The sequence below is a fragment of the Scyliorhinus canicula genome, chromosome 28, assembly GCF_902713615.1.
Source record: "Scyliorhinus canicula chromosome 28, sScyCan1.1, whole genome shotgun sequence".
NCBI lineage: Eukaryota > Metazoa > Chordata > Chondrichthyes > Carcharhiniformes > Scyliorhinidae > Scyliorhinus > Scyliorhinus canicula.
In genome coordinates, this window is record NC_052173.1 from 4,511,559 (window position 1) to 4,525,904 (window position 14,346).

The window sequence follows — 14,346 nt, forward strand, 5'->3', positions numbered from 1 at the left end:
AGTGAGGGAATCGAGGGTGTGGGGGTAAGAGTGAGGGAATCGAGGGTAATGGGGATAAGAGCGAGGGTATCGAGGGTTATGGGGATGAGTGAATCAAGGGTTATGGGGATGAGGGAATCGAGGGTATGGGGATAAGAGTGAGGGAATCGAGGGTTATGGGGATGAGTGAATCAAGGGTTATGGGGGTAAGAGTGAGGGAATCGAGGGTTATGGGGATGAGAGTGAGGGAATCGAGGGTTAAGGGGATAAGAGTGAGGGAATCGAGGGTTATGGGGATGAGGGAATCGAGGGTATGGGGATAAGAGTGAGGGAATCGAAGGTTATGGGGATGAGTGAATCAAGGGTTATGGGGGTAAGAGTGAGGGAATCGAGGGTTATGGGGATAAGAGTGAGGGGATCGAGGGTTATGGGGATGAGGGAATCGAGGGTTATGGGGGTAAGAGTGAGGGAATCGAGGGTTTGGGGATAAGAGTGAGGGAATCGTGGGTTATGGGGGTAAGAGTGAGGGAATCGAGGGTTATGGGGCTAAGAGCGAGGGAATCGAGGGTTATGGGGATAAGAGTGAGGGAATCGTGGGTTATGGGGATAAGAGTGAGGGTTATGGGGATGAGGGAATCGAGGGTATGGGGATGAGAGTGAGGGAATCGAGGGTTATGGGGGTAAGAGTGAGGGAATCGAGGGTTATGGGGATAAGAGCGAGGGAATCGAGAGTTATGGGGCTAAGAGCGAGGGAATCGAGGGTTATGGGGATAAGAGTGAGGGAATCGAGGGTTGTGGGGATAAGAGTGAGGGAATCGTGGGTTATGGGGATAAGAGTGAGGGTTATGGGGATGAGGGAATCGAGGGTATGGGGATGAGAGTGAGGGAATCGAGGGTTATGGGGATAAGAGTGAGGGAATCGAGGGTTATGGGGATGAGGGAATCGAGGGTATGGGGATAAGAGTGAGGGAATCGAGGGTTATGGGGATGAGGGAATCAAGTGTTATGGGTGTAAGAGTGAGGGAATCGAGGGTTATGGGGATAAGAGTGAGGGGATCGAGATTTATGGGGATGAGGGAATCGAGGGTTATGGGGGTAAGAGTGAGGGAATCGAGGGTTATGGGGATAAGAGTGAGGGAATCGAGGGTTAAGGGGATAAGAGTGAGGGGATCGAGGGTTATGGGGATAAGGGTGAGGGAATCGAGGGTTATGGGGATAAGAGTGAGGGAATCGAGAGTTATGGGGGTAAGAGTGAGGGAATCGAGGGTTATGGGGATAAGAGTGAGGGAATCGAGGGTTATGGGGATAAGAGTGAGGGAATCGAGGGTTATGGGGATAACAGTGAGGGGATCGAGGGTAATGGGGATAAGAGTGAGGGAATCGAGGGTAGTGGGGATAAGAGTGAGAGAATCGAGGGTTATGGGGATAAGAGTGAGGGAATCGAGGGTTTTGGGGATAAGAGTGAGGGAATCGAGGGTTATGGGGATAAGAGTGAGGGAATCGAGGGTTTGGGGATAAGAGTGAGGGAATCGTGGGTTATGGGGATAAGAGTGAGGGAATCGAGGGTTATGGGGATAAGAGTGAGGGAATCGAGGGTTATGGGGGTAAGAGTGAGGGAATCGAGGGTTCTGGGGGATAAGAGTGAGGGAATCGAGGTTTATGGGGGATAAGAGTGAGGGAATCGAGGGTTATGGGGTAAGAGTGAGGGAATCGAGGGTTATGGGGGTAAGAGTGAGGGAATCGAGGGTTATGGGGGTAAGAGTGAGGGAATCGAGGGTTATGGGGATAAGAGTGAGGGAATCGAGGGTATGGGATAAGAGTGAGGGAATCAAGGGTTATGGGGATAAGAGTGAGGGAATCGAGGGTATGGGGATAAGAGTGAGGGAATCGAGGGTAATGGGGATAAGAGTGAGGGAATCGAGGGTTACGGGGATAAGAGCGAGGGTATCGAGGGTTACGGGGATAAGAGCGAGGGTATCGAGGGTTACGGTGATAAGAGTGAGGGAATCGAGGGTTATGGGGTAAGAGTGAGGGAATCGAGGGTTATGGGGATAAGAGTGAGGGAATCGAGGGTTATGGGGTAAGAGTGAGGGGATCGAGGGTTATGGGGATAAGAGTGAGGGAATCGAGGGTTATGGGGGTAAGAGTGAGGGAATCGAGGGTTATGGGGATAAGAGTGAGGGAATCGGGGGTTATGGGGATAAGAGTGAGGGAATCGAGGGTAGTGGGGATAAGAGTGAGAGAATCGAGGGTTATGGGGATAAGAGTGAGGGAATCGAGGGTTTTGGGGATAAGAGTGAGGGAATCGTGGGTTATGGGGATAAGAGTGAGGGAATCGAGGGTTTTGGGATAAGAGTGAGGGAATCGTGGGTTATGGGGATAAGAGTGAGGGAATCGAGGGTTATGGGGATAAGAGTGAGGGAATCGAGGGTTATGGGGATAAGAGTGAGGGAATCGAGGGTTATGGGGGTAAGAGTGAGGGAATCAAGGGTTCTGGGGATAAGAGTGAGGGAATCGAGGTTTATGGGGGTAAGAGTGAGGGAATCGAGGGTTATGGGGGTAAGAGTGAGGGAATCGAGGGTTATGGGGGTAAGAGTGAGGGAATCGAGGGTTATGGGGGTAAGAGTGAGGGAATCGAGGGTTATGGGGATAAGAGTGAGGGGATCGAGGAATATTGGGATAAGAGTGAGGGAATCAAGGGTTATGGGGATAACAGTGAGGGGATCGAGGGTAATGGGGATAAGAGTGAGGGAATCGAGGGTAATGGGGATAAGAGTGAGGGAATCGAGGGTTACGGGGATAAGAGCGGGGGTATCGAGGGTTACGGGGATAAGAGCGAGGGTATCGAGGGTTACGGGGATAAGAGTGAGGGAATCGAGGGTTATGGGGTAAGAGTGAGGGAATCGAGGGTTATGGGGATAAGAGTGAGGGAATCGAGGGTTATGGGGTAAGAGTGAGGGGAATCGAGGGTTATGGGGATAAGAGTGAGGGAATCGAGGGTTATGGGGGTAAGAGTGAGGGAATCGAGGGTTATGGGGATAAGAGTGAGGGAATCGGGGGTTATGGGGATAAGAGTGAGGGAATCGAGGGTAGTGGGGATAAGAGTGAGAGAATCGAGGGTTATGGGGATAAGAGTGAGGGAATCGAGGGTTTTGGGGATAAGAGTGAGGGAATCGTGGGTTATGGGGATAAGAGTGAGGGAATCGAGGGTTTTGGGGATAAGAGTGAGGGAATCGTGGGTTATGGGGATAAGAGTGAGGGAATCGAGGGTTATGGGGATAAGAGTGAGGGAATCGAGGGTTATGGGGATAAGAGTGAGGGAATCGAGGGTTATGGGGGTAAGAGTGAGGGAATCGAGGGTTATGGGGATAAAAGTGAGGGGATCGAGGGTTATTGGGATAAGAGTGAGGGAATCAAGGGTTATGGGGGTAAGAGTGAGGGAATCGAGGGTTATGGGGGTAAGAGTGAGGGAATCGAGGGTTATGGGGGTAAGAGTGAGGGAATCGAGGGTTATGGGGATAAGAGTGAGGGAATCGAGGGTTATGGGGGTAAGAGTGAGGGAATCGAGGGTTATGGGGGTAAGAGTGAGGGAATCGAGGGTTATGGGGATAAGAGTGAGGGGATCGAGGAATATTGGGATAAGAGTGAGGGAATCAAGGGTTCTGGGGATAAGAGTGAGGGAATCGAGGGTGATGGGGGTAAGAGTGAGGGAATCGAGGGTAATGGGGATAAGAGCGAGGGTATCGAGGGTTATGGGGATAAGAGTGAGGGAATCGAGGGTTATGGGGATAAGAGTGAGGGGATGGAGGGTTATGGGGATCAGAGTGAGGGAATCGAGGGTTATGGGGATAAGAGTGAGGGAATCGAGGGTTATGGGGATATGAGTGAGGGAATCGAGGGTTATGGGGATAAGAGTGAGGGAATCGAGGGTTATGGGGATATGAGTGAGGGAATCGAGGGTTATGGGGATAAGAGTGAGGGAATCGAGGGTTATGGGGATAAGAGTGAGGGAATCGAAGGTTATGGGGATGAGTGAGGGAATCGAGGGTTATGGGGATAAGAGTGAGGGAATCGAGGGTTATGGGGATAAGAGTGAGGGGATCGAGGGTTATGGGGATAAGAGTGAGGGGATCGAGGGTTATGGGGATAAGAGTGAGGGAATCGAGGGTTATGGGGATAAGAGTGAGGGAATCGAGCGTTATGGGGATAAGAGTGAGGGAATCGAGGGTTATGGGGATAAGAGTGAGGGAATCGAGGGTTATGGGGATAAGAGTGAGGGTATTGAGGGTTATGGGGATAAGAGTGAGGGAATCGAGGGTTATGGGGATAAGAGTGAGGGAATCGAGGGTTATGGGGATAAGAGTGAGGGAATCGAGGGTTATGGGGATAAGAGTGAGGGGATCGAGTGTTATGGGGGTAAGAGTGAGGGAATCGAGGGTTATGGGGGTAAGAGTGAGGGGATCGAGTGTTTTGGGGATAAGAGTGAGGGAATCGAGGGTTATGGGGGTAAGAGTGAGGGGATCGAGGGTTATGGGGGTAAGAGTGAGGGGATCGAGTGTTATGGGGATAAGAGTGAGGGAATCGAGGGTTATGGGGATAAGAGTGAGGGGATCGAGGGTTATGGGGATAAGAGCGAGGGAATCGAGGGTTATGGGGATAAGAGTGAGGGAATCGAGGGTTATGGGGATAAGAATGAGGGGATCGAGTGTTATGGGGGTAAGAGTGAGGGAATCGAGGGTTATGGGGGTAAGAGTGAGGGGATCGAGTGTTTTGGGGATAAGAGTGAGGGAATCGAGGGTTATGGGGATAAGAGTGAGGGGATCGAGGGTTATGGGGATAAGAGCGAGGGAATCGAGGGTTATGGGGATAAGAGTGAGGGAATCGAGGGTTATGGGGATAAGAGTGAGGGAATCGAGGGTTATGGGGATAAGAGTGAGGGAATCGAGGGTTATGGGGGTAAGAGTGAGGGGATCGAGTGTTATGGGGATAAGAGTGAGGGAATCGAGGGTTATGGGGAAAGTGGAGTTGAGGATTGTCACATCAGATCGGTCATGATCGCATTGAATGGCAGAGCACTCGATGGGCTGAATGGCCTACTTCTGCCCCTGCGTCTAAGCCCCGCAGAGCTTCGGGGCCTCTATAATATATTGAATAATGCCAATCATTTCTTCGACATACAAGTGGCAGCAAGCCCAAGGGCACCTTGGACTTGTATAGACTTGAATCATCCTGAGGTACTTTGCAGGGAGCTGACGAACACCAAGCTGAAATGAGAAAGATTGAGGAAAGTAGTCAAAGACACTTACTAAAGGAGGAAGATGTTGTGGGTTTTGAGAGCTAACCAGCTGAAGGGATCACAATGGGTTCTTGAAAATATGGAATGGACTGGTGGGATTTGACAGAATGAAGGACCTGGTGCCCTCCGGCAGTAACAAAACACGAGGTAGCCATCCACACAAACATACAAAGACCATCTGTTTCCAAGACAGTGCACCAACAGTCTTTCTTCCCAAAGACAATCCCTGGAACCAGCTACCAAATTTATCACATCCCCATCACTTGAATTCTTCAAGATCCGTCTTTCCATTTCTTAGTCGCGATTATCAGGATGACCATCTCAGCAGCTGAGGTCTGGTTTAGCCAGCGCTGACCCTGTAGATGTTGGCAGAATCGGGATGTTAGTCCATGATGCCAACACAGCCAAAGCAGAGGAGGGAGATCCAAGCTATATCATCGAAGTTGGACCCCTGCTGAATCCAACACTTCCCTTATCTGTATCCATCTTGACATCATGCTAAAACCGTCTGCAAATGCCGATTAAAAAATATCAAATTGAGTGTTAACTTTTTTTTTGCCGACACGTTGGGGGAGAGAGCTTTAAACAACACATTCTCGCTCACTGTGTCCTTCCCTTTCTGTAAAATTATAGTTTTCCGACAGTCACGTTCTGTCTACAGTGGAATACCGCCAACTCCAACACATTGGACTTTGCGACCTCACGATGTACTTCACAACTAATGAGATGTGGGGAAAGCTGGAAGGCAGCAAGGTCCCACACAGGGCATAGAGATAACGACCAGATAATCTGTTTTTTTCAGCTGTTGCTTGAGAGATCACTGTTGGCTAGAACTGAGAAAAAACACCCCCCACCCCCCTGCCCCGTCCCTCTTCTTTGCAGCACCTGCTCAAGGGTCTTTTACATCCACCTGAGGCGGGGGGGGGGAGATCTCTCAGTTTAACATCTCATCCTCAATACAGCACTTCTGACAATACGGGCATTCCCTCAGTGCTGCCCTGACGTCAGCCGAGATTATGGCACACGTCGTCAGAGTGGGACTTGAACCCGCGACATTCTGACGGCTCCTTACGTCCACTGAGCCAAGGCTGGCAGGTGGAAGGGCTCCGAGCCAACTGCGATTTAGTGACACCACTTGCATCTTAGTCCAGTGTCACTTTTGTGCAAGGCATCGTGAGACAGCACTGCTAAACACCAAGCTATAGGAAGTAGATAAACACAGGACATAGGACCAGGCCTTATGGTCCCTCAAAGCGGCATTGATGGACAGTGGCACAGTGGTTGGCACTGCTGCCTCACAGCACCAGGGTACGGGGTCCAATTCCAACCTCGGGTCACTGTCTGTGTGGAGTTTGCACGTTCTCCCCGTGTCTGCGTGGGTTTCCTCCGGGTGCTCCGGTTTCCTCCCACAGTCCAAAGATGTACAGGTTAGGTGGATTGGCCATGCTAAATTGTCCCTTAGTGTCCAAAGATGTGCAGGTTAGGTGGATTGGTCATGTTAAATTGTCCCTTAGTGTCCAAAGGTGTGCAGGTTAGGTGGATTGGCCAAGCTAAATTGTCCCTTAGTGTCCAAAGATGTGCAGGTTAGGTGGATTGGCCATGATAAATTGCCCCTTAGTGTCCAAAGATGTGCAGGTTAGGTGGATTGGCCATGCTAAATTGTCCCTTAGTGTCCAAAGATGTACAGGTTAGGTGGATTGGCCGTGATAAATTGTCCCTTAGTGTCCAAAGATGTGCAGGTTAGGTGGATTGGCCATGCTAAATTGTCCCTTAGTGTCCAAAGATGTACAGGTTAGGTGGATTGGCCGTGTTAAATTGTCCCTTAGTGTCCAAAGATGTACAGGTTAGGTGGATTGGCCGTGTTAAATTGTCCCTTAGTGTCCAAAGATGTGCAGGTTAGGTGGATTGGCCATGTTAAATTGTCCCTTAGTGTCCAAAGATGTACAGGTTAGGTGGATTGGCCATGTTAAATTGTCCCTTAGTGCCCAAAGATGTACAGGTTAGGTGGATTGGCTATGCTAAATTGTCCCTTAGTGCCCAAAGATGTACAGGTTAGGGGGATTGGCCATGTTAAATTGCCCCTTAATGTCCAAAGATGTACAGGTTAGGTGGATTGGCCATGCTAAATTGTTCCTTAGTGTCCAAAGATGTACAGGTTAGGTGGATTGGCCATGTTAAATTGTCCCTTAGTGTCCAAAGGTGTGCAGGTTAGGTGGATTGGCCAAGCTAAATTGTCCCTTAGTGTCCAAAGATGTGCAGGTTAGGTGGATTGGCCATGATAAATTGCCCCTTAGTGTCCAAAGATGTGCAGGTTAGGTGGATTGGCCATGCTAAATTGTCCCTTAGTGTCCAAAGATGTACAGGTTAGGTGGATTGGCCGTGATAAATTGTCCCTTAGTGTCCAAAGATGTGCAGGTTAGGTGGATTGGCCATGCTAAATTGTCCCTTAGTGTCCAAAGATGTACAGGTTAGGTGGATTGGCCGTGTTAAATTGTCCCTTAGTGTCCAAAGATGTACAGGTTAGGTGGATTGGCCGTGTTAAATTGTCCCTTAGTGTCCAAAGATGTGCAGGTTAGGTGGATTGGCCATGTTAAATTGTCCCTTAGTGTCCAAAGATGTACAGGTTAGGTGGATTGGCCATGTTAAATTGTCCCTTAGTGCCCAAAGATGTACAGGTTAGGTGGATTGGCTATGCTAAATTGTCCCTTAGTGCCCAAAGATGTACAGGTTAGGGGGATTGGCCATGTTAAATTGCCCCTTAATGTCCAAAGATGTACAGGTTAGGTGGATTGGCCATGCTAAATTGTTCCTTAGTGTCCAAAGATGTACAGGTTAGGTGGATTGGCCATGTTAAATTGTCCCTTAGTGTCCAAAGATGTACAGGTTAGGTGGATTGGCCATGTTAAATTGTCCCTTAGTGTCCAAAGATGTACAGGTTAGGTGGATTGGCCATGTTAAATTGTCCCTTAGTGTCCAAAGATGTACAGGTTAGGTGGATTGGCCATGCTAAATTGTCCCTTAGTGTCCCAAAAGGTTAGGAGGGATTATTGGGTTATGGAGATTGGGTGGAAGTGAGGGCTTTAGTGGGTCGGTGCAGACTCGATGGGCCGAATGGCCTCCTTCTGCACTGTATGTTCTATGCACTGTAAATTCTATGATTATAATACAACTGAAGACATCACCATATAAAGGGCAGATACCACCCCCCCCCCCCCCCCGCCATAAAATGATCTGATAGAAATGTCCGTGCAGAAGACTTTGTGTATATTGAAACCCTGTGATGTTTTCACTTTTTAGAAAGCTGTTGAGGTGATGTGCTTCGTACCCAGACGCTGCAATGATATGATGAATGTGGGTCGTTTACAGGGCTTTGAGGTAAGTCTTCATTTCACTTCCTTTCCTCATTAGGACAGGACTGGAGGGCTTGTCTGCAGATGCATTGTTGGTAAAACATCTTGGAAAGGCTCACCCTGCACTGTCTGCTCAATCTCTCTTTGGGCTGGATGGGGTTGGGCGGGGTACGTACTGCTCGCCGACCGAAACCTTTAGTTCGAAAGTGACCAGATGAGAAGGAGGTCTGCCCAGCAGCAATGGCACACTGTGAGCGGCAACAGCAAGGATTGTGTGGGAGTTCCGCACTTCACTGGGACTCCCGTCCCTCATGGGGAAGACGTTTCACCCTTAGGAGTTGCCAGCCAATGTGATGGGCCAGCAGCTCTTGCAGTTCCAGCATCGCCAGATCTTAGTAGTGGGCACTGTCGGAACTGCAAGAAGGCCCAGGATAAAGGCCCCAATGGATACTTGACGTGGGTAAAACATTGGGCATGGGGTGGGTTTTGCAGTGCTGGCAAGAAGGAAGGGGGTATTATCTTCTGGGTTTGGCCTCAATGCACAAAGGGAAGCCTCCCCCCCCCCCCCCCCCCCAAAAGATAATACTTGCCCCTTCTTTCCTGCCGTTTTAAAACCTTTTGCATAAAAAAACAGGCTGCCCACTCCTGCCTGTCTGCCCACCGACACCAACCATTGTTATTGTGTGGGCAGCATATTATTGGCCGACAGGCTGCCGATTTCAGTTCCCACCCACCCCCAACCCTGTATAATGAGGGAGAACTCAGGGATGGTATTTCACGTGAGCCCCCCCCCCCCCCCCGCCCAAAAAAAACCGCTGGGGAAAGTTGTAAAATCCATTTTATGTGAAAAATGAATCGAGACGACCACTGTTGAAAGATGACACGACTGGAGTGTGATTGTGCATTGTAGTGACACCCTGGGCGAGTGTGCGGTCACTCCCAGCCCCACAAGCCCCCGAGTCAGAACACAAATGAATGAACCAATCATTCTTAGAAAAATACCCCACATCTCTGGCCCCTTGGCTGCCCAATAATTACAGTCACCGGGCTTGTAAATGTAAACACAATGACTGTTCACTTATAGCAAGATTAATGATGAAATATGCAGCAAATGCAACTGGCTGACTATCATCTAATTCCTAATTCCCCACTTTAACCTGCCCCCACCCTCCACAAATACACACACACATGACAGAGAAACACAGAGGGGAAGAAAGGGGTAAAAATTCATAAGTAAAAGGAAAAGAGACTTTGTTTCAGATGTGTGTTTCCAGCGCCTTACTCCTCTTCAAACTTTGCTTTAGTTTGAGGTTTTACTGTGGATTCATTCATTCAGGCTCGCTGCCGCTTCAGAAATACAGCACTCGCAGCCTTTCTGGAGAAAACACTGAGGAGAGATAGAGATAGAGAAAGAGAGAGAGAGAGAGAGAGTCCTTGGCCCTGTATTACCAGGAGGCAAACTGAGCTCCTTGGGACTCGAAAACTATTCCAATTACTGGGCAGAGTACGGCCTTTTGGGTCAATTCATCTCTCTGGTGCCGACAAGTCTGAAGCTCCTGTTCACGTCTGAATTCCCCATTCTCTGTGCTGCTTAACACAAAGACACATGTCCATCAATCATCCATGGATGAAAAATGACAACGGAAAAATAAAGGAAAGGGGAAATAAGGGAATAAGCAGGAAGTCCCCTTACAATAGTTCCACAGGATAGTAGACCGTGATTTTGTGTCCACCAGTTTCAATTCTTGAAAGCATTTCTCCGTAAGGAAAAGAGGGGGAACATCATTGCCCCTCCCAGAAGCTAATTGCCCAAAGTAGCATCGGGAAGAGGTCAAAGTCAAAATAACCTGGAAGAGATTGGGTTCAGGGTCGATGTGTTTTTTTTTTTATTTCTCCGCCTCCTTCTGCTCCTCTGATTCTCCCTCAAGGTCGAATTGCCACAGTTTGACCAGAACCTGACCAGCACTCCATTCTTTCCGACTCCAGGGTAAAATAACAGCTCAGGGGAAACTCCTTCAACAGGACACCTTTCACGTGATCGAACAAGACACCAGCTTTCTGTCCCGCAGCAAAGAGCGGCGGGTTTTCCTCTTTGAACAGATCGTGATCTTCAGCGAACCACTGGATAAGAAGAAGGGGTTTTCACTGCCAGGGTATCTCTTCAAGAACAATATTAAGGTAAGGCCACTTCCAGCCAGTACTGAGGAGGTGCTGCACTGTCAGAGGTGTCAGCGTATGGTTCAGAAGCTAACCCCAGGCCCTGATCAGGTGGATCAAAAAGACCCCCCGCCACACACAATGGCCAAAGGATCTCTCTGGTATCCTTGTGCTCTTTCGCTCCTCAACCTTCGCCATCAAAATGGATTAACGGGTCATTTCCACCCCCCTGCCCAACCCCTGCTGTTTGCAGGCTCTTGCTGTGTGAAAATTGGCTGCAATAAATTGGATGTGAGGACACGATCAAACTCAACTTAAATGCAAGGGGGGTGATTTTGAGCCTTTCCGCTCTGTCCGTGAGAAACGTAGTGCTCAGGCAGCTATCAATCTCCGGGGTCTTTACTGCTCAGGCATCATCGGAGAGGACGTGGGCGTCACAGGTAAGTTAATCCCGGGGCTGGAGTTCAGTCACTCAATCCCAGGGGGAGGGTTGACTAGCAGGCCTCATCTTTCCATTCAATTTGGGGGCGCCCCTTGCTTTAAGGGGTTTGGGGGCTGGCATGCGACCATCGCTTCCCGTGTCCTCTTCGCTGAGCTTGTGACCAAATCGCCACTAAGGGAGCGCCGGTCCTTAGTGGGAGCTGGAAAATGGGTGGGAGGAGGTGAAGGCAGAGGGTCAGTACTGGGGATGACTGTAAGATTCCTGGGAGAGGTCCCAAGAGAGGCCGGACTGTAAGGGCAGAGGAGGCGACTCAGAAACGGCTTGCATCTCTGCGTCAAGAGGAACAAAGACCCTCTCACTTTGGGACGCACAAGTGAACTATGTGGAGAAGCCCTCACACAGGCAGCGCTGTGAAGACAAAGGGGTTGAGCTGTATGGAGTTTCAATTCTGGGAAATCTGTCTGTCAGGAATTAGTGTGTTGGGCTGTGAAGTGAGAGAATGAGGGTGCCCTCCAGGTATGTTCTTGACATGCTAATTGTAGGCTTCACTCAAATTAGCTGAGCCTCATCTGCCACAAGAGGCAGTTATTTGCGTGATATGCTACCTCACCCTTTATTGAGAAATCAATTGTGCCAATGAAGAACTAGAGTTCACTGCCACTGCCCCGTGAACCTGTTCCTGGGCCTGGCCAAACTTGCCATAAATGGCAATGGGCGACCGAGGGGGTCACCTGACCAGACTGTCTGTCCCTCCACCGCGGCTGGGTGTCCCTGGAGAGGGAGCATGCGGTGTCCACGGGCACCATCAAGGCCTTCCATGCCCGCTGGGCACCACAGAGACTGAGGTGCTTTATCGACCCTTTTAATCATGTTTTAGTTGATGCTTTAAGTGTAATTTGTGATTTGCTTTCGTTTAATGCCGTTTCCCTTTAAGGGACTGTCCCTTTTAATTTGTCCCTGAGTTTATTTAATTTAGTTTAATTGTTTTATACAAAATAGCTTTGAAGTCCAATGTTCAGACAAGAGTTAACATCACACAGTCCACACTGATGTGAACCCAATGTACCCAATGGTGAGTTCTGTCATCACTCACTCCGTGAACAGGCGCATCTTTGAGGTGACAGGTGGGGAACTGGAGGTGGCAGCCTTACCCTGGCCTCGCGATGAAGGTCATTCATTTTCTTCCGGCACTGCTGCCCCCGCCTGTTCTGGAGTGAGCTGGCACTCACTAATACCACTCTAGCCTCCCAGGCGAGGGGTGGTCACCATGCCAGTGGGCCGCTTTCTGGAGTACGGGTACAGGACCTTCCACCTCTGCATCACTCCATCCAAAATCTGGTCAGGGCTCCCTCTTGGAGCTGGTTTCCTGGCTGCCATTCTTCCCACTGGATCTGAAGAAGTGCCGGGATTCTACAATAATAATACAATAATCTAATCTTTCTTAGTGTCACAAGTAGACTTACTTTAACACTGCAATGAGGCTGCAAAAGAGCTGCCAACTCTCCAGGGTTCCCCTGGAGTCTCAAGAGATTAAAGATTAATCTCCTGGACTCTGCTACAAACCTCAGGAGGAAAAATACAGGGGCATTTTTAAAAAACTGTGCTTTCCTTTTTTTAAACACTTTTGTTTATTAATTAAGCTCGGGAATTTCCGCACTCACACTTCTCCACCTCTCAAGTTCTCTTTCCTTCTTTAAGGCACTCATTAAAACTGACTTCTTTGTCCATCTCACATCTTTGTGGCTTCACAGCTCCAGGGTCCCGGGTTCGATTCCCGGCACAGGTCACTGTCCGTGCGGAGTCTGCACGTTCTCCCCATGTGTGCGTGGGTTTCCTCCGGGTGCTCCGGTTTCAGCTTCCCTGAACAGGCGCCGGAATTTCGTCCCACAGTCCAAAGATGTGCAGGTTAGGTGGATTGGCCATGATAAATTGCCCTTGGTGACCAAAAATAAGGTTAGGAGGGGTTATTGGGTTACGGGGATAGGGTGGAAGTGAGGGCTTTAGTGGGTCGGTGAAGATTTGATGGGCCGAATGGCCTCCTTCTGCACTGTATGTTCTATGTTGTATCTGTCCATCTCTTTACCTGGCTTCATGTCGAATTTTGTTGATTAAATGCCTCAGGACATTGTACTCTGTTGAAGGTGCTGTGTAAATCCATATTGTTGTTATGAAAATATTTGGACTGATTCGAATGTTTGATGTTCCAGAGTAGTTTTCCCTTAATAGCCCTGTCTTTTTTACCTGGACTGGCGTAAATGGGACTCCAGACCCACCGAGATGTGGTTCACTCTGAAATGCCCTCTGAATTGGCACAGCAAGCCACTTCGTTCAAGGGTAATATAGGAATGGCCGATAAATGCCCATGTCCCATTAATGACTAAAAAACAAAGTTTCATTGGTCCAGTTGTCTTTTCCTGTCCGCCCACTTCATGGGTGGGATTCTGGGGTTATGTCCCCCACGCCAGCGTCAAAATGCGGGGGATTCACTCGGGACTTTCCTGAAGAAAGTGCTGAGTGCTTCTCCTACCTGCAGGGGGCGAGCAGGCCCCCCCGGAGAGCTTCTCGCAGCTCCGGCTGCCGATACGGGGTCCTGCACTTCCGGTTGGGAGTCTGCGCATGGCGATGGCCCCCGTGGGACATGGAGGACTCGGACCGCGGTGTGGCACCAAAAATGTGGGCCCCCCCCCCCTGAGATCGCACATGCCCGGGGGTCCGTGACGGCCGATCACCCCCCCCCCCCCCCCCGGTGATCGATCCCCCTGCCCCCGCCCCCGACCAGGGTCCACAGCCACCTCCCGACGGCTGATACGTGGTCAGAACCACGCCGTCGGGAAACTCAGCCAGTTTTGCACGGAGAATCGCGGTGGGGAGGAAGAGGGGGGGGGGGGGGGGGCTCTGTCAGTGGCCCCTTACCCGCGCCACGTAGTTCGCGCGCGAGTGACTCCCGAGCGAGAACCGCTTCAGCGGCATCGGTCCCGATTTCCGGGTAAACGCCCATTCTCCACCCCCGCGCCGAGCGTGATTTCGGCGTGGAGGCTCAGAGAATCCAGTCCCATATGTTCATCGAGAGGATGGGAAACAGGCTATTTGATTGGACAGGGTGGTCAGAGCGGGCAGATCAT

At 50.1% G+C, this 14,346-nt stretch overlaps 1 protein-coding gene across 1 annotated transcript in view; it reads left to right on the top strand.

Moving 5' to 3' along the window:
* The window catches only part of LOC119958195 (rho guanine nucleotide exchange factor 25-like), a 126,492-nt gene that overhangs the window by 73,987 nt on the left and 38,159 nt on the right, over positions 1-14,346 (top strand). Inside the window, exons 9-10 of the mRNA XM_038786567.1 lie at positions 8,573-8,650; positions 10,612-10,803. Of these exons, the coding sequence (XP_038642495.1) occupies positions 8,573-8,650; positions 10,612-10,803 (270 nt within the window). The remainder of the gene's footprint in view (positions 1-8,572; positions 8,651-10,611; positions 10,804-14,346) is intronic.